The following is a 20,243-nucleotide window of genomic DNA, read 5'->3' on the forward strand; positions in this document are numbered from 1 at the left end:
AAGCACGTAAGGAAAACTCTGAGCTGAGACTGCAGTTTCTCTACTTCCTCCTTACATCATCTGTGTAACTTGGCTCCTGCTGCTCTAGAAGAGACCATCTCCCCTGCTCCATCATATCTGCAGCCCTGGCTGCTGCAGGGAGAGGCACTGCCTTTCTTCTCTGGGAGTTTTTCGTTCTTCTCCCACCCTGGCCCTTTGCTGCCATGCAGGACTCTGCTGGGAGTGATGTGGGTCTCTTTCCCTGAGAGAGCTGAAGATCTGCAAGGAGACCTTCTCCCTGCCTTTTGCTTCGCATTTTGAAGGGAGGGAGGAGACTAGCCAGAGCCATCCAGGGGAAGCACCCTTATCCTCTTAGAAGGGACCTTAGAGATCATCTATCCCCTCCACCCCATCCCTATCCTGTCACGAGGATTAATTGCTCTCTAAGTGCCTTGGCCCACGTTGACTTTCAGCCTAAGCTTGACCTTGCAAGCAAGTTGTTTCCTTCCTAACAACAGTATTTCAAGTGAATTCATTAAAGCCTTTTAGTTGCAAGTAATAGAAACTAATTTAAATTAACTCAAGCGAAGAAAAAAAAAAATCCAAGGAATGGTCAGAAATCCACTTCTTGGGGGAATTTGATCTCTTGCTTTTCTTGGCAACTTAAGGACCCTTTTCCTAGGAAAGGGGGATTTTCCCTGTCCCCCTCTGACTTCCAGCACATAATCAGTGATTGTGACTCCAGTCCAGGGCCACTCAATACCCACCTATCATATATGTTGCATTCCACCCAACAGATGAAGAGGCACAGGTGGATGCCACTTCCATCCCTGGTGAACTGATGGAAGTACTGTGATGAACCCTCCACAGTAGAAGAAAAGAAAAAGGATGGAAGACACATATTGCTAATTGGCCTTAAACCTCCTCTGATGGGAACTGGAGGCAGAAGCTGGTCATGAGGGTGAGTTGATAAGAGAGGAGCCTAGCCAGGGTGCTGATGAATGGCCAAGATATTGGGATATAAGCTAGAAACTCTAATGTCATTATGTTTCTTTTTACTTTTCTTTTCTTTTTTTCTTTTTCTTTTTTTTTTTTTTTTTTTGAGACGGAGTCTTACTCTGTCGCCAGGCTGGAGTGCAGTGGTGGAATCTCAGCTCACTGCAACCTCCACCTCCAGGGTTCAAGCGATTCTCCTGCCTCAGCCTCCCAAGTAGTTGGGGCTACAGGCACTTGCCACCATACCCGGCTAATTTTTGTATTTTCAGTAGAGACGTAGTTTTACCATGTTGTTCAGGATGGTCTCCATCTCTTGACCTCGTGATCTGCCCGCCTCGGCTTCCCAGAGTGCTGGGATTACAGGTGTGAGCCACCGCGCCCGGCCATGTTGTTATGTTTCATACACATGTGTGTGTATGCGTAAGTACACATATAGACACACTTAACATTACACGATGTACATGCTAGTGTTGGAGATACAAAAATGACTTTATGCTTACCCTAAAGGCTTCCCTAAAAGACAAAGAATTGTGGGACAGTTTGATAAATGTCATAAGAGATATTAGTAAGTGCTAAAAATAGCACAAAGAGAGGCATGATTTCCTCTGCTTGGGTGTGTCCAGGAAACCTTTACTGAGAAGGGAACATTTGCATGGATCTTAATAGGAATTCAAAGATCACTGGAAGAAGTGTGTGTGTGAGTGAGTGAAGGTGTGGCAGGAAGGGGTGATGGGAATGGAGAAAGATGTTCCAAAAAGGAGAAGTCATATGGCCACAGGCCTTGATGTGAAGCGGCACTGACATTTAGAAGAGTGTAGATAGTTCCATGTGGCTGTCAAGACGGGGCTTTGGGTAGGGAATAAGAGAGTGGACAGTTGAGCACAGGCTGAGTCTGGAGAGACATAAGCTTCTAATTTATCTTGTAAGTAAATAGACATCTTGGAAAGAATGGAAGCAGAGTGTGACAAGATCAGATCTGGACTTTAGAAGGAGGAGGACTCTAACAGTGTGGAGGATGCATTGAAGGAAGGACAACTAGGAGCAGCCAGATCTGTTAAGAGAAGGAGAGGCCAAGACAAGATTAGACCTGCAGAGGTGTCATGGGAAACACCACACCTGTGAAGGATGACGAGCTGGCAGCAGGAGTGGTCAGGAGAGACTTCAAACTGCAGTGCAGGTCAGACACCTGGGAAAGGAGAGCAGACTGGGAAGAGGATGATCCTCAAACTGCGGTGCAGCTCCAGGATGTTCCTGCCAGGCTTAGTGTCCCAGAATACAGCTCACTTCTTAGCAAGGCCTCACATCAGGCACAGTGGCCTGTTTCTAGCCCTGTTTCTGGCACTCTCTGTGCTCAGTCATTGGCCGGGAGCAGCCTGGGGCAGTGTGAACACCCAGCATATCCAAAATACAGCAGCAGGAGGCTGGAGGCTTCTTGCACCAGGTTCTCTTTAAGGGAGACCTGAGCACACTCCCTGCCAGCACAGAGATGCCTGCAGCAGCACTGTCTGCCCTAAGGCAGTCACGGAAGAATGGAAAGCAGATGGGAAAGAGGACCTAGCCTTATTTGCCAGCACCCTCCTGGTCTGGGAAGGCTGTTTCCCTTCTGGCTTGTGAGGTTGCTGCCCTTGCTCCTTTCTTGGTTGGGGCCAGAAGTTGTCCTCCGCTCTTTTTGAGGACATCACAGGCTTGGCAGATGCAGGAGTCAGCTCAGGCTACTGTAACACATGGCACAGACCAGGTGGCTTAAACAACAGAAATTAATTTCCTCATATATCTGGAGGCTGGAAGTCTAAACTCAAAGGTCAGCAGGATTGGTTTCTTCTGAGGCCTCCCTCCTTGGCTTGTGGACGGCTGTCTTCTCTTTGTGTCTCCACACAGTCTTCTCTCTATGTGCATCTGTGTCCTGGTTTCCTTTTCTTAAAAGAACACCAATCAGAATGGATTCGGGCCCACCCTAATGGCCTTATTTTAAATTGATTACCCCTTAAAATACCCTGTCTCCAAATATTCCGAGATATGGGGGTCAGGGCTGCAACGTAGGAATTTTGGGGGCCATGATTCAGCCCATCACAGAAGGTAAGAGATGTGCTGCCTCCACTGCTCTCTCACACATCGAGAGCACCGGTCCCTTAGTGTAGGCAGGCTTCTCCTTCCTGTGAGTTCTGCTTCCACTGTGTGACACAAAGAAAGTCAGGTGGGTCCAAGAGACGCCAACATGCAGAGTGTGATGGAAGAGAGCGTGGAAAGCATTAGAGAGTGAACAGTAGGAAGGTTGGGCATGGTGGCTCACGCCTGTGATTCCAGCACTTTGGGAGGCTGAGGCGGGTGGATCATCTGAGGTTGGGAGTTCGAGACCAGCCTGACCAACATGGAGAAACCCCATCTCTACTAAAAATATAAAAGTAGCCTGGTGTGGTGGCACATGCCTGTAATCCCAGCTACTCAGGAGGCTGAGGCAGGAGAATCACTTGAACCCGGGAGGCAGAGGTTGCGGTGAGCTGAGATCGCGCCATTGCACTCCAGGCTGGGCAACAAGGTTGAAACTCCATCTCAAAATATAAAAAACAAACAAACAAAAAGTAGAGTGAACAGTAAGCATTAAGTAGGGCTGAACTCTGACATGAGGTGAAATTAAACCCGCTTTAGCCCTTGCTCCTCAGGGATCTCTGTTGCCCATCAGTGGAGGAAGTGGGTGGGCACTTGGGCAGGGAGGTTGGGTGCCTTTCTACCACCAGTCACTTTCAGCCATGAGGTAAAGGAACGAAAGGTACACGGCTGGTGGAGGGCATCAGGGGATGTGGTGGAGGGGAAGAGGCTGGGAAGAGGGTTCTCAGGAGGATGGGCACCGAGCCAGATGAGAAGGCGAGTCCCCCCGACAGGAGCAGGTCCAAGGGCACAGTCCACCGTGGGGAGGTGCCTGCAGGCCAGAAGCCCCTCCTGGGAGTGTGTTCAGAATCATCGTTCTGTCGACTGGAGAGGGATGAACCCTCCACAGTAGAAGAAAAGGAAAAAGATGGAAGACACACGTTGCTGATTGGCCTTAAACTTCCTTTGACGTGGTTTTGCTCAGAGCATCCCAATCTTCTCCCCCACCCTAATTTTCCTCGAACCCCCCGCTCCGATTCTGTGCTCCATCCAGACCTGACCACCCAAAGTTTCCTAAAACATCCTGTGATTTTCAGTCTCTGAGCCAGTTCCTTCATGTACAGTTAATTAATTTATGGCTGTCTCCAAATCCCTTCTCAATGCTACTGGTGAGACCTCCAACAGGATGGGCCATCTCCCTTCTTTGAACTCTCACAGCAACCTGACACTTTGCTTTGTGCCTCCATCCATGTTTTGTCCTGCATGGCTAGACTGTCTGGGGACAGAACTGTTTTATGCAACTCTGTGGCCTCAGTTTTACTTACCACAGTGCCTTACATATAGTAGAATTAAATACATCTTGAGTTGAATTAAAGTAAAAAAAAAAAGATTGCCTTACATTATTTTCTCTAGGTCATTCATGGTAAAGAGTCCTATGAAGATCTCTTCCAGTCAAGAAAATATTTTTTTGTCTACCATACTTTGACTTTTAACTATTGCCTTTTGAAGCTCAGATTGATTTAAAGCACTTGGCTTAGATGCTAAAGCTTGCACATTTGCCAACATGAGCTCATAGTTTCATCTAAGCCTGCTTACCTAAGGAGATTTACGTTTTTTTTCTGAACATTTATAAACATCTTAGACCAGTTTCTAAACAGAGATATGATGTGATTTCTTCTTATTTTCCTACCAGTGTTTGCATATTAAAAGAACTTGGGGAATATAGTGGCAACCAAATAGACATCAGCAGAATTTCATGTGTGTTGGGGTGGTGTCCTAGAGAGAGGTGATTGAGAAGGGCTTTCCCAAAACAACTCAAACCGTACCACCTAGGTAGCCCTATGCTCCTCCTGCTTTGTAGCCATTATTATAACCTTTCCTTACCTACACCAATTTTGCAAGGTTTTCTGCTCATGCTAAGTGATCCATACATTCAGAAAACTGAACATCACCAAATAGAAGTTAAAATGAAACAATGCCCACAGCGTTGATGAGACACATTTAATAACATACGAAGCTAATTTAGTGCCTCATAAAGAATAAGGATAAATGGATCCCTATGCCCTCAGGCCAAAAACAATCTTTATTTTCACATAGTCGAATTAAGTATTTCTGGGGCCAGTGTAGGGGAAAGATGGTATGGAATGGGAGAATCCCCCCTTCCTGCAAGAGGAGAAAGCCAGGGACTGCTCTGTCTATATTTTTACAAGGAAATTCTTCCTTCGTTTCTAGTAACCAAACTCAGAAGCACTGATGTTGGGCTGGAACAAGAACTTTCTAGTGGGGAGGGCAGCTGGGCTGCATAGACTTGAGGTTCCATTTTTGAGGTTCACCTTGCCTTGGGGTCTGTCCTTGGTTACCACCACTGATGTCTACCATGCTGGACTTTGGAGAACTTTGCTTCCACTTCAACACACTTTGGTACCTTCAGTCAAGTTTTTATTAAAGACTAGGGAAAACAAAAGGGAAATTTAAATAAGAAAAGAGTGCCAGGAATCTGTCTTATAAGATACAATTTATGCATCCTCATCTGTCTCATTTCTTAGTTGCTGGCCTGTCTGGATGCCATCTTAGCATCTGTGACCCAGGCGGCTACATTTGTCCATCTACCTACCTTAAGGTAGAGCCAGGTCCTGGAGAGATTAGGAAATCTTCCTATGTGCCTAAGATTCACCTCATCAGATCTGGAGTCCTGTCTAAAGAGCCACCTTTTGCCTAACAACACCAAAGTCAAGGTCTCCTTTATGAAGTTCCCCACCCCTGCCCCCCTCTCCCACCCCTAAGTCTTGTCCTGCCTGCTGCTTCTTGGAGGAAGAGGTGGTTGTCACTGAGGTCTCACCTGGCCCTTTTGTCTTGTTCCTCCTGAAGTGGGGAGGGTATGACATGAGCTTACTCTGTGGAGACCCTAAAGCCAGGATGGCCAGGATGCAGCTCAGAAATGTTCCTGTGGAACTTAATAGGAACTATGACCTGGTGGGGTGGGGCAGTGGTGGGGGCTGGCGGTTTTCAAATCTATGTAGGAAGAGGGAGGACGAAAGGCCACAGATCCTTCTGTACACACCAGTCCCACTTCTAACCACTCTTTCTGTCAGAAGGTCCTTATTATCCAGTCTCACTCCCTCCCTTTTCCCCATGGCAGGTCCCTGTGATGGAAAGTTTGGCGAGCCTTTGATCTCATGTTCCTGCATGTCTCCATGAGTACACCTGTGTTCATGTCCCATTCGGACCACTCAGGCTGTTTGGACATGTCTGTCTGAGGGGACAGCTGTCTGGCTGAAGTGTAGATGGCTGGCTCCATCTTCCTGAGCTCTGGTTTCTGTGCCTGTCTGCACAGGGCTGTGCTCTGGATCTAGGCGAGAAAGCCTCAGGGTCCTTTCCCTCCCCAGTTCCTGGTGGCAAACATCTATGCCTGGTCACCTTCCACTTTTCTTTGGTCATTTTCTTCCATTTACACCAGGCTTCTCTACCAAGTGAAGTCCTAGCCCTACCAGCAGTAGCTGAAGGATGCTGTCACTGGCCCTATAGGGAGCTAATCCTGCAGGGACATGACTAATCTTTTCTATAACTGGGGAGATGGTGTGGGAGGAGGGTAAAAAAGAGACAAGAATCAACTTCTAGCAGAAAACTCTTCTTTTTCTCCCAAAGTAGACTACATCTGCTAACCTCACGTCTTCCAGTACTACCTGGGAACTCAGACTGGGAACAAGGACGTCAGCTCAGCCATTCTTTGTCTCTCTCTCTCTAATCTTCTGCCTTCAACAAAAATGCAGGACTAGAGAAAGCAAAAAGGAAACATAGAAAAGAGTGCCAGGAATCTGTCTTCTAAGATACAGTTTATTCTTCCTCATCTGCCTTTCTTCTTAATTCCTGACCTGTCTGGATGTCATCTTAGCATCTGTGACCCAGGTGGCTACACTTGTCCATCTACCTACCTTAAGGTAGAGCCAGGCTCTGGTGAAATTAGGAAATCTTCCCGGTCACATTGTTCAACTTTTCACCTACTCTTCCCCTAGCTACAATCTCCTTTCTCTTTCTTATCTCTTTTCTCTTTTCTTTTTCCTTCCTTCCTTCCTTCCTTCCTTCCTTCCTTCCTTCCTTCCTTCCTTCCTTCCTTCCTTCCTTCCTTCCTTCCTTCTTTCCTTACTTCCTTCCTTCCTTTCTTTTCTTCTTTCTTTCTCCTTCCTTCCTTCCTTCTTTCCTTCCTTCCTTCCTTCTTTCTTTTCTTTCTTTCTTTCTTTCGAGATGGGGGTCTCAATATGTTGCCCAGGCTGGACTCAAACTCCTGGGCTCAAGGAATCTGAGTAGTTAGGACTACAGCTGTGCACTACTGTGCTGGGCTCTGGATTCTTGATACTGTCTTCTACTCTGTACCTCCTCCCACCATTCCCACTGTATACTGAGAAACCCAGTTCCTTAGAATCTTCAGTTTCAAGGAATGGATCCATTCTCAGGTAACTTCAAGAAAGAGAGGTTTATTAAAAGCTATATGGGGAAATAAAGAAGATTGGAATATTTTATTTAATCTAGCGTTTTAATTGAAACATATATGTGAATATGGTAAAAACATTAATTTTTTTAAAAAAGAACAAAGCAGCGCATTGTAAAAATTGTTTCTAACTCACCCCAGCCCATGAGTTGGTTACCCAGTCTTCCCTTACATTCTAAACATTTTATATGCATATGCAAGCATACATATGTGTGTGAATATGTATGTGTGTTTCTTTTTATATACAAATGGAGGTGCACTGTACACATGGTTTCACACGTTGCTTTTAGTGTTTTCACTAACACTTTATCTTGGGCTCATTCCATATAGGTATTTATGGATCTACCTTGTTCTTTCTCATGGCTACATTATATTTCATTATATGGCTGGACCGTAATTTATTTCACAAATTCCTTATTAATAAACATCTTAGTTGTTTTTAACCCTTGTGCTATTTTAAGCCATATATATTATATAGATATTCTTTATATATAAAAAGCAAAAGGGTAAAACAACTTACACACACACACACACACACACACACACACACACACACACACTCTACAATCTATACTCCTTCCTTGAGTTCTGGAGTGCTCCATCCACACAGCTGGCTTCAAGCACCACCAAATGTAAATGACTCCCAAGTCTCTATCTCCAGCCCAGAACGGACCCTGAAGTTACATATAGGCTCTGAACTGAGGGATATCTCCACCTGGCCATGCCAAGAACATCTCATTTGAAGATGGACACAATTTAACTTACATTTTCCTACAGATCAGTGTCTTGTCCTCAATTTCCTATTATCCTGAATTCCTCCCTCTCCTTTGCCCCTCGCCCCCCATCAAATCTTCAAGTCTGTATCATCAAGTCTTATAGATCCTACCTCCTTAGTGTCACTCGGATCTATGCCCTCCTTTCCACCTCACTGCCATTGTTTCAGCTGACACCTCTCTCTCGCCCAGGCAATTGCAATAGGCTCACTGTCTTTTTCTCACCCCGTTCTGATCATTCTTTACTTGGCAGCCATCAGATCTCGAATGCAAGTTTGATTCAATTACTCCCAATTTCAAATCCCTCCTTTCCTTTCCAACTGCTCTGGTATAGTTTGAGTTCATCTGATTACTACCTCCCCAGGCTTACTTCTTAGCATACCCTCTTCACAGTCTATCTCTCCACGCATGCCACACTCCACCAGTTCCCAGACTACTCCTGGCTGTGTCCTTGCTCACGTGGCTACATCTTGAAACAGCCTCTTCCTACATCTCCCTTATACTGAATACTTATCTTTCAAGATGAAGGTCAAGGCGACCTCACCTCTTTGGGTGTCCTCCCCAGGTAGAACTAAGCAGTTTCTCTCTCTGCCCCCTCTGTCACACTTGTAACACTTTGTCTCTTTTCTTGCCTTCTACACTGTGAACCAGCATATTACACACACACACACACACACACACACACACACACACACACACACACACAGACATTGAAGGCCTGGCATGTAGAGGTGCTCAATAAATGACTGATGAATGAATAAGTCAATGAATGAATAACAAATAAATTCTGCTTCTCTGCCTTCCATTGAATCCGTACCTTTGTTAAAGAGATAAGAACTGACATACATCTGAGTATTGAGACTCCCAGGGAGTTATCTATGTTACTGCTTGGGGAAGGAGTTCAGACCACACTTGGAAACCCAAGTGCTCTGTGGTTGGTGGTAATAGAGAAACCAGGTTTGAGCACCTGGGCCTGTGCTCAGGGACCTTGTGAGCCTCATAAGTTCCAGGAGTGATAGAAGGTGCCTATGGTCCAGGAAGAGGCTGATTACACCTGTGTTCTTCTTGCTCATGATGGGAATGAGAAGGGAACTCTTCCATGAATCCCATTTCTGCATCTTTTGTCATGATCCTCAGGCCTGACTCCCAGCCATGGCTTTTGGCTCTTGAGGCTGCCTGACCTGTGGGAGATTCCACACCTGGGGAGAGACCCTTGTCCTGCCCAGTCAGGGCAGAGAACTTAAGTTCAGGATGAGAACAGACAGGACAGGGCCCTGCATAGTTGGGGTGGAAACTGAAACCCCTGCTGGGGATTGGTATTGGTGTGGGGCATCAATGGAGTCCGGACCTCTGGGAGCCTTTAAGGAGGAAGGTAGGAGCGAGCCAGATCAGGCTCCTTCAATCCCTGGATTCTCACAGGTCCGGACCTGGAGCTGTCACTGGAGGTGGGGACTATTGAGTCAACCTAGACTGAGGCAGCATGTGAAGTGTGAAGAAATTAGAATTTGTTCAGGAGGAATAAGATAGCTATATAATTGGGATGATTCCAACTGGAACCAGACATGTCGATGGGGAGGAAAACCCAATATATGGTAGGATCAGGGAGAGAGAAAAAGGGAGAAGAAAAGGGAAAGGATAGAGGCACATGGGAAGACAAGAGGAAGGAAAGAAGAAGAAAAGGGAGGAGAGGGAGGAAAGGAAGTCCAGGTCCTGCCCTTCTCTGTTCAGCATGAAGGACTGGAGACAGTGGCACTGCACTGGTGCCATCCAAGGGCCTCCATCCCCAGCAGAGGCCTTAGACTGGGGGACAGAGGGATAGAAGTGACCGATGGGACCTGCAGCTCCAGGGCTGCCCTGTCCCTTTGTCTTGCAACCTGTCTATACCTCCAAGCCTAGCCAAATCTTGTGTTTGAAGGAGATGCCCTGACTCTGTGATGTCAGGGATGGAAGAATACACCACTGTCTCAGGTGAAGTTCTACAGAGATGGAAAATTCCTTCCTTTCTCTAAGAAAAAACAGACTCTGTCCATGGGGGCAGCAACAGTGCAGAGCCATGGCCAGTACAGCTGCACTGGGCAGGTGATGTATATTCCACAGACATTCACACTTAACTTCAGAGACTGCCATGGTTCAAGTCCAAGGTGAGTCACCAGCTTGGGAGTTTGTGGGGCAGGAGGTGCCTCTCAGGGATTCCATCTCTAGAGGCCAGTAGCTCTCTGGACAGGACCCCTGTCTCTGGCTGCCCCTCATGCTGGGCCAATGTGTGGGGCCCCGAGGTTTCTCAAGATGTTGTCTCAATACCCCCATCTCCCCACCATGGGGCACATATGGAGCCAGGGGAAGGAGTGGGGAGATTCCTGGAACGGGGGCACTGGGAAGAGCCTGGACCAGTCCAGGTTCACCCTTCCCCTCTGTGGACTAGAGGACCTCAAAGGACCCCTCTGCCTCTGACTTCCAAGATTCCAGAAGGGTCTGGCTGTGTGGGAGTCACTTTCAGAGCTTGTGGGTAAGGACAAGAGGACAGGTCCTGGGGATCAAGCTGCCTCCCATCGGCATCCCCAGGCTGCAGCCCGGGATGAGTAGAAGCTCAGGCCTCAGCCTTCTGGGGCTTCATCATCCGGGACTCCCCTCCTGAGCCCTGGGCCTGCATCTCCCCAGAGCTGTTCCCACCTCCTGTGCTGAGTGCCACCCCCTCTCCTGAGCCCCGAGAGGGTAGCCTGGTGACCCTGAGATGTCAGGCAAAGCTGCACCCCCTCAGGTCAGCCTCAAGGCTCCTCTTCTCTTTCCACAAGGATGGCCATACCTTGCAGGACAGGGGCCCTCACCCAGAACTCTGCATCCCAGGAGTCGAAGAGGGATACTCTGGACTTTACTGGTGTGAGATGGCCCCCGAGGGTGGCCAGGTCCAGAAGCAGAGCCCCCAGCTGGAGGTCAGAGTGCAGGGTAAATGTGTGAGGGAGTGGCGACGTCCCCAAGGGTCTGGGCATCAGGCAGTGGGACCTCCTGAGAGGAGAGGAGTTGTGGGAAGGGTCCCCAGGAGAGGAAGGAGCCAGGGTCCTGGGTGGTCAGGCTGAGCTTCCCACCCCATGTGTGTCCCAGCTCCTGTGTCCTGTCCTGTGCTCACCCTGCACCACGGGTCTGCTGACCCTGCTGTGGGGCACATGGTGCAGCTCCTCTGTGAGGCCCAGAGGGGCTCCCCTCCAGTCCTGTACTTGTTCTACCTCAATGGAGAGATCTTGGGGATCTCCCTGGGAATCACTCGGCTCCCCATGGTGGAGCTCTTTCCCCCTTGTTTCCAGTGAAGTCAGAGCAGGATGCTGGGATCCCGTCCTGCAAGGCTGAGAACAGCATCTCCAGAGAGAGGAGTGAGCCCAAAAGCTCTCCCTTGTTGATGCATCTTGTCTTCTAACTGGGCTCTGAGCCCCGGGGCCTAGGATAATGGTTCAGTCATCACTGCACCCTCAGCAGCCTGGCATGGAGTGAGGGGAGCTTGGAGGAGGCAAATGTGTGGAGGGAGAGGAATCTCAAGCGTTAGGAAAACAAGGGCAACAGGGCCCAAGCAGTGAGATGTGTCTCCTTTTCACAACCACAGAAGTTGTGGATCCTTCCAGAGAACTGGTTTCCTGTGGTCTCAACAACGCTGAGCCTTCTAGCTCTTGGCCTAAGACACAGGCCACTTTCCTGCAGTGAGGGTGTAGGGTGTGTGTGAGGGGTGGGGTGGGGGCCAGACCTAGAGGCACATACAGGGCATGAACAAAGAAGTGGAAGGAGCTAGAGTCCCGTGTGCATGTGGGCCTGGGAGGCCTGCAGGAGCCCAGAATCCTCAGCTTGGCCCTCATGACTCTCCAAGCCCTCTAGGCGCCCTCCCCTCAGAGTTGTCTGCTGGGGTGAGCCATTGACATGGGTCTGTGTGCTGTTCTGCAGAGGGAGCTCCGTGGCCTTACAGATAAGTTTTTTTTTTTTTTTTGGTGGCGGTGGGAGGGGGGCAATCACAGGCCTCTGAGTTCCCCAGGACTCCTCAGAGTGCCAGGGGAGAAACAATAGCTGTTTTGTCTAGGTGCGGCCTGAAGATTCATGAAAGTCACTCTAAGGGCCTGGGTGTCAACTGTGACGCTGACCCTGTGTCCTTCCCAAATGGTCCTGCAAAGCTGCCAGGACTCCCACTTTCTACTGCACATCCTAATCTTCTATGCCTGGGAATCTTACCCAATAAATAGAGGTGACAGAATGAGTCCAAGTCAGCCTCAATCTGCAACAGCATCTCTGCACCTTCCTTGGTCTCAGAAGACACTATGTGATATCTCTCCTCACCTCACTCAGAGTTGGGTGGCACCCTTAACCCCCTTCTTCAACCCAGGGGACCAACTCATAAAGGGGCTCAATGGCTATGAGGACAGAGGGTCCCTGCTGGAATCCTTCACCCTGGACTTCTCCCCGAGGGATCTTGTTCTCCAGCAGTCATTGTCAGTGCAGGGCAGGATTGAGGAGTCTGGCCATCCTGGACTGATTTGGTTTGATTGGTTGGTTTGTTCCTTCCTTCCTTCTCGTTGCCTTGTTCTAAAGATGAATTTTCGTTGCCTAGCGAAGAATCAGCCTTTCCCAAAGACAGGTCTAGCATTTGCCCTCCACTATGAGGTGCCGATCTCTAGGCCTGATAAAAGTGTCTTTGTTTGTCTAGGGGCCTTGGCCATCAGACAGTTCAACAGTATGATTTATGATGAGGCATTTATGCCAAGCACTATCATTTCTACCTCCAGAGGGAATGGAGACCAAAGGTGTCAGCTTGACTTTTGGAAGGGCCAGTGACTGACAGTCAGCCATGTGGGCAGCGTGTGATTTAGTCCTAGTAAAAACTCTGAGGCTTGGGCGAGATTTCCTGGTTGGAAATATTGTGTGTGTATTGTTACACACTGATGCCAGAAGAGTACCCTGTCCTAACCCCATGGGAAAGGACATACTTAGTACTTCCCTGGACTCTGTGCTTCTTTCCTAGGCTGAGTTTAATATGTGTCCTTTCCCTACAATAAGACATAACCATGAATATAACAGCTTTCATTGTATTCTGTGACTATTTCTAGCAAATTACTAAAACTGAGGGTAGTTTTTGGAACTCCTTGAACTTTCAGGTGGTATCAGAAGTGAGGGCAGTCCTGTGTAGATTGTATTCTTTCTGACTGTATACTTGGCTAAACTCTCATGCACGTCTTAGAAAATGTACACACTGTCGCAAGATAAAATACTAGTTAGGAAGATGAGGTTAGAAGAAAGTAGGGTAGGAAAATAAGTTGCAGCAAGGAACAAGCTCAGTATCCAAACTATGCTTGAGTGTTCTATCCATGACTATGGGAGGGCTACAAATGCAGCTTTCTGCTTTCCAGCAGCAACTCCAAGAGGACAGTAAAGTCTACTGTAAAATCACAGGGCTGCTCAGAGAGATGGCCCTGCTGTTCCTACCATTGGGAGGCATTTTTTCTCAAGAAAACACTGTGCGATGATAATGAACAGCATCTTTAGCCTTATCTTTTCCATAGCCCCACTGAATATTCCTGCTTTATAACACTCTTTGACACAGACCATGGTCATTGATTGCAACAAAGCATTTCAGGGGAGCAAGTCTGCACCGTCCCCATAGGAGGTGGCTTGGGTTTTATCTTTCTTTTTTTTCTTTCTTTTTTTTTTTCTGAGATGGAATCTCGCTCTGTCGCCCAGGCTGGAGTGCAGTGGTACAATCTTGGCTCCCTGCAAGCTCCGTCTCCCGGGTTCACGCCATTCTCCTGCCTCAGCCTCCTGAGTAGCTGGGACTACAGGCACCCGCCACTATGCCTGGCTAATTTTTTGTATTTTTAGTAGACACGGGGTTTCACTGGGTTAGCCAGGATGGTCTCGATCTCCTGACCTCGTGATCCGTCTGCCTCGGCCTCCCAAAGTGCTAGGATTACAGGCGTGAGCCACCGCGCCTGGCCAGGTTTTATCTTTCTAATAATTCAGCTAAACCTGGGTTAGTGATTCTCAATGGAGGCAGAAAGCCCAATTTTGAGGACCTCTGCCAGAGTGAGCCATGATTACATTTAGGAGCATATGGCATGCTTTTGTGGTTTTAAGGCTATACAAAAAGGTGATAAACACTATTTTATTATTTATTTATTTATTTATTGAGAAGTGTCTTGCTCTGTCACCCATATTGGAGTGCAGAGTGAGCCGTGGCTCACTGCAGTCTCCACTCCCCCTTCACCCCTGGGCTCAAGCAATCCTCCTACCTCAGCCTCCTGAGTAGCTGGGACTACAGAAGTGCACCACTGCACCACCATGCCCAGCTAACTTTGTATTTTTGGTAGAGACGGTGTTTTGCCATGTTACCCAGGTGAGTCTTGAACTCTTGGGCTCAAGTGATCTGCCTGCCTCGGGCTCCCAAAGTTCTGGGATTACAGGCATGAGCCACCGCGCCCGGCTAATAAACACTATTTTAAAGGATTTTGAGTGGGGTGTGGGAGTGTGTTTTTAAGGAAAATATTCCTCTCCCCTGTCCAGGAAATATTTTCATAAGCCCAATATGTAACTAGGTGAAAATCCAGGTATTCTAGTTGAAATGGAGATGAAAGTCCAGGAATTACACCTGGCAATGCTGCCCCATTGTTTTGCCCATCTGCAATCCCCGAGCAGAGGTGCTCCCTAGAACACTTAAGGCTCGAAGGCATTGCCCTGGGATTTAAGCAAAGTGCTGAGATGGGATACTCCCTCCAGCTTCTACAAGAATAGTTTTTTTTTTTTTTTTTAATCATATTGAGTTTCTTGTAATATTTCCATTGAGGAAAAGTTGCATGGATTTTTTTATTTTTAAGTTCAGCAGCCACTGTTCTAGAGGAAGGACTTAGCTGCATAGCCTTTGGGTAATACCTCATCAGGTGAGCTTGGGAAAGTAAAGAATTAGGGACTATACCCCTTACCCCTTCTCCATCCCCCCAGGCAGCTATCCACAGTCAGCAAAATTGGCTATCCCTAGTGCTAGAAATTGTCCATCATAGAAAACTTCTCTCCACCTCTTCTTCCTCCATCCAGAGAGCAGTTGTAGTGGTTGCTTCTTAACCCTCCACTTCTCCTTCTGTTTCCCATTTCCTCTTCTAGTAGTTTGAGGGGGAATCCCCAAGCCCTTCCCTACCTCTTCTTCTTTCTTTTATTTTTTTTTTCTTTTTTTGAGATGGAGTCTCACTTTGTCACTCAGGCTGGAGTCCAGTGGTGCGATCTCAGCTCACTGCAACCTCTGCCTCCTGGGTTCAAGTGATTCTCCTGCCTCAGCCTCCCGAGTACAGGTGCCTGCCACCACATCCGGCTGATTTTTGTTTTTTTTTTTAGTAGAAACGAGGTTTCACCATGTTGGCCAGGCTGGTCTCGAACTCCTGACCTCAGGTGATCCACCTGCCTCGGCCTCCCAAAGTATTGAGATTACAGGCGTGAGCCACCGTGCCCGGCCCTTCCCTACTTCTTAACCATTTCCATAGGCTAGAAGAAAATGTCTCCATTGTTGGTGTGCTGCTACCAGGCTTCTTTCCTCTCAGAGGAAGAAACCTCTCAGACATAGGAAATCCTGCCTCATAATCCAATGACTCAAACTCTGAGCCACCTTCAATGTTCCAAGGTCAGAATCCCAGACAGTCTGTCTCTCCCCTACAAAGAAGGATTTGACCAAGAGAGAGGAGTACCATGGGTGCCACAAAACCGTTGTAAGTGGCAAGGTATTTGGGGAACTTGACAGGGAAGAGAGAAGATTTTGCATGTGCTAATGGAAAATATTTAATGGGAAGGAGAGGAGTGAGTAACCCTGAGAAAAGAGAAAATGAGATTGCCTTCTGAGTCTCAAAGTGCTAAGTAAACACTTGGTACATCAGAGATGAGGCATGCATATTATCCCTAAAGAATTACAAAAATGAGATGGGGTGATGTGAACAGCTCTCAAAAGAGTAAGTGTAAGAGAATGTACCTCAACACAATAAAATCTATCTATGACAAGCCCACAGCTAATATTATACTCAATGGAGAAAAGTTGAAAGCTTTTCTTCAAATATCAGAAACGCAACAAGGATGTCCACTTTCACTACTCCTTTTCAACGTAGTTCTCGAAGTCCTAGCCAGAGCAATTATTCAAGAGAAAGAAATAAAAGCCATCTTAATAGGAAAGGAAGAAGTGAAATTGTCTTCATTTGCTGATGAAATGATCTTATACATATAAAAAAAACCCTAAAAATCAAAAACCCTTAGAACTGATTAAAAAAATTCCATAAAGTTGCAGGATACAAAATCAACATACACAAATTAGTAGCATTTCTGTATGCTAATAACAAGCTATCCAAAAAGAAAATTAAGAATGATCCAATTTACAATAGCAACAAAAGATAAAATAGTGAGATGTAAATTTAACTAAGGAGGTGAAAGACTTATATACTGAAAACTATAAAACACTAATGAAATAAATGGATGAAAACACACATAAACGGCAAAATATTCCATGTTCATGGATTGGAAAAGTTAATACTGTTATAATGTCCATATTAACCCCAAACAATCTACAGATTCAATGCAATCTCTATTAAAATTCCAATGTCACTCTAAACAGAAATAGAAAAAAAATCCTTAAATTCGTAGGGAATGACAAAAACCACAAATGGCCAAAGCAATTTTGAGCAAAAATAATAAAGCTGGAGACATCACACGACCTGACTGTAAAGTATATTATAAGGCAGTTGTAATCAAAACAACATAGTAGTGGCATAAAAACAGATCCACCAACCAATGGAACAGAAATAAACCAATGCATTTATAGTTGACTGATTTTTGACAAAGGTTCCAAAAGCCTACAATGAGGAAAGGACAATCTATTCAATAAATGGTGCAGGAAAACTGGTTATCCACATGCAGAAGAATGAAATTAGATCTTTATCTTACAGCATGCATAAAAATCAACTCAAGGGAGGGATAGCATTAGGAGAAATAACTAATGTAAATGACAAGTTGATAGGTGCAGCAAACCAACATGGCACATGTATACCTATGTAACAAACCTGCACATTGTGTACATGTACCCTAGAACTTAAAGTATAATAATAATAAAAAAACCCCTCAAAATGGGAAAGACTTTAATGTAAGACTTGGCACTGTAAAACTACTAGAAGAAAGCATAAGGGGAAACCTTCGTTACATTGGTCTGGACAAGAATTTTTTGGATTTGACTCTGACAGCTCAGGTAACAAAAGCAAAAATAAACAAATGAGATTGCATAAAACTAAAAAGTTTATGCATAGCAAAACAAAAACAACAAAATGAAGAGACCCACAGAATGGGAAAAATATTTTCAAACTATACATCTGATAAGGAGTTAAAATCCAAAATATATAAGGAATCCAAATAACTCATTAGCAAGAAAACAAGTAACTTGATTAAAAAATGGGCAAACGACTTGAACAGACATTTCTCAAAGGAAGACATACAAATGGCTAACAGGTTCATTAAAAAATGCTCAGCATCACTAATCACTAAGTAAATGCAAATTAAAACCACAATGAGGTATCACCTCACACCTGTTAGACTGGCTTTTATCACAATGATAAAAGATAACATGTGTTGATAAAGACACAGAAAAAAGGGAACACTTGTACACTGTTAGTAAGAATGTAAATTAGTACGGCTGTTATGGAAAACAGTATGGAGGTTCCTCAAAAAACTAAAAATGTAACTTCCATATGATCCAACTATCCCGCTTCTGAGAATATATCCAAAGGAATTAAAATGACTGTGTTGAGGGGTATCCTTTTAACATGAACTCCCATGTTTATTGTAGTATTATGTACAATAGCTAAGATGTGGACTCATTCTAAATGTCCATCAGTGGATAAACAGATAAAGAAAATGAGGTGTATACACACAATGGAATACTAATCAGCCTTTAAAAAGAATGAAATTCTGTCATTTTGGACAACACAAATGACTCTAGAGGATACTATGCTAAGTGAAATAAGCCAGGCACAGAAAGATAAATACTGCATGATCTCATTTAGATGTGGAATATAAAAAAAGTTGAATTCCTAGAAGAATAATGGTTCCCAGAGGCAGTGGGCAGAGGAGGTGTGAAGGAATGGGGAATTACTGGTCCGAGGGTACAAAGTTTCAACTAAATAAGAAGAATAAGTTTTGAGATCTACTGCACAGCAGGATGACTGTAATCAATAATAATATGTTGTATATTTCAAAATAACTAAGAGAGTAATTTCAAATATATCACCACAAAAATATCAAGGAAGTGAAGTGATGGATATATTAATTAGCTTGATTTAATCACTGAATTGTAGACATATATCAAAACATCACATTGTACTACATAAATGTAATATAATTATGATTTGTTAATTAAGCATAATTTATATCTTTTTAAAAAGAAACACTGTAATGTGGGGGCAAGAAAAGTGAATAGCTCTGGAAAAGGAGGAAATGAGATTGCCTTGTGAGTTCCAAAATATTAGGACAATACTTAGTGGATCAAAGATGAGGTATGCAAATTATCCCGAACGAACTAAATAATCAAACGAAGGTATGTACCTTATTAGAAAAATGAGATGGGTGGTGTGGACACATTGCAAAAGGAGAGTCATAGAAGTACACACCCTGACAGTGCCTATTCAAGTTCTGTCTAGGGACCCTGTCAGCCAGACACAGTATCCAGGCAACCTCACAGAAGGAGCCTCACTGGAGATGGACACCATAGATTGTCATCAGAGTGTTGAATCTTAGCTCATCTCCTTTCCTCTAGCACCATGTTCCCTAGGCAGCCTTCTGTTGACAACTCCCCATACTGACTGTGTACAGGGAGGGAATGTCAGGGTGATGGAACAACAACTGGCCTATTTGATCAGAACACTCTGACCAAAGAAGGCTGCTTGTCCCCATCCCTTGGTGTTCCTTTATCCTGCCTTGTTTTTCCTCACGGTACTTTATTGCCTGATGTTACAGATCTGTTTGTTGTGTGTTGCTTACCCTCCCCCAACCTTGACTCTGACGATAATGTAAGCTTCAGGTTTTCCTGGTCACTGCTGTGTCCCACACCTAGAACACTGCCTGGCATTTAATTGAAGCTTGATAAATAATTGTAGGATGAATGGCTAATTTTATATGTCAGTTGGATGACATCTCTGAGAAAATGAGGCAGCATTCCAGATTCTGATCAACTCTGGGACATCGATGAGTTAGAGTTTGAGCCTGTATTGTGAAAAGTGCTGAACTGACTAAGAAAAATGGCATCATGGGCAGACTTGTCTGGGTGGCCCATGGCTTCCCTCAAGCCACTCCCCTCTGTTTCCTTTGTGCCGTCTTCGTGTGCCTCCAGTCTCAAATACAAATTAATAACAGCAAAGGAATACAAATACAAATCACTGATGACATCAGCAATAATAATAACACTGAGGGCTTTCTATATGCCAGGCATAGTTTTGTTACTTCTCGAATTAGTTTAATCAAGTAAAATCCTGCCAACAAGACACCAGGAGTTTTGGCCCCAGGTTTGCCGTTAAACTGTGACCTTGAGGAAGTCTCTCCACCACTCCGAACCTCTGGTTTTTGTTTGTTGTTTGTTTGCTTTTTCGTTTTTAATTTGTGAAATAAAGGGTTGGACAAGATCCATAGATTCTAAACTTTTTTCTTTTAGCAACAGCACCCTATTTTCAAACAAGTTCTTCATCAGAACTCCCTACGTGAAAAGATAAAAGCACCCTGTCTGTGGTTGAAGCTCCCTGGCCTTGCACCTGCTTCCCTGCGGCAATCCTTGAGACAGCTCCTCAGAAAGCCCAGGAAAACAGATTAAAAGCTCCCGGAGCCCCTCTCATGTTCTCCAAAGGCCAGACCAAGAATGAAGCAGAGTGTTGTTTCATGGCTCTACTCAGGGG

The 20,243-nt window shown here is 45.5% G+C and overlaps 1 protein-coding gene and 1 long non-coding RNA gene across 3 annotated transcripts in view; one reads left to right on the plus strand and one right to left on the minus strand.

The window, feature by feature from the left end:
• Positions 1 to 776: 776 nt before the first annotated feature.
• LOC105498156 (SLAM family member 9) overlaps positions 777 to 20,243 on the plus strand; it is a 32,406-nt gene continuing 12,939 nt past the window's right edge. The window contains 1 exon segment of the mRNA XM_071082764.1: positions 777 to 940. Within this exon segment, the coding sequence (XP_070938865.1) occupies positions 935 to 940 (6 nt within the window). The 5' untranslated portion in view covers positions 777 to 934.
• Positions 5,061 to 20,243, minus strand: part of LOC105498157 (uncharacterized) — a 34,915-nt gene continuing 19,732 nt past the window's right edge. The window contains exon 4 of one of the 2 annotated variants that reach the window (XR_011615660.1): positions 5,061 to 5,509. This is a non-coding gene — a long non-coding RNA (uncharacterized lncRNA). The remainder of the gene's footprint in view (positions 5,510 to 20,243) is intronic. The other variant, XR_011615658.1, reaches the window with a different exon arrangement.

This window comes from Macaca nemestrina, chromosome 1, assembly GCF_043159975.1.
Source record: "Macaca nemestrina isolate mMacNem1 chromosome 1, mMacNem.hap1, whole genome shotgun sequence".
Lineage (NCBI taxonomy): Eukaryota > Metazoa > Chordata > Mammalia > Primates > Cercopithecidae > Macaca > Macaca nemestrina.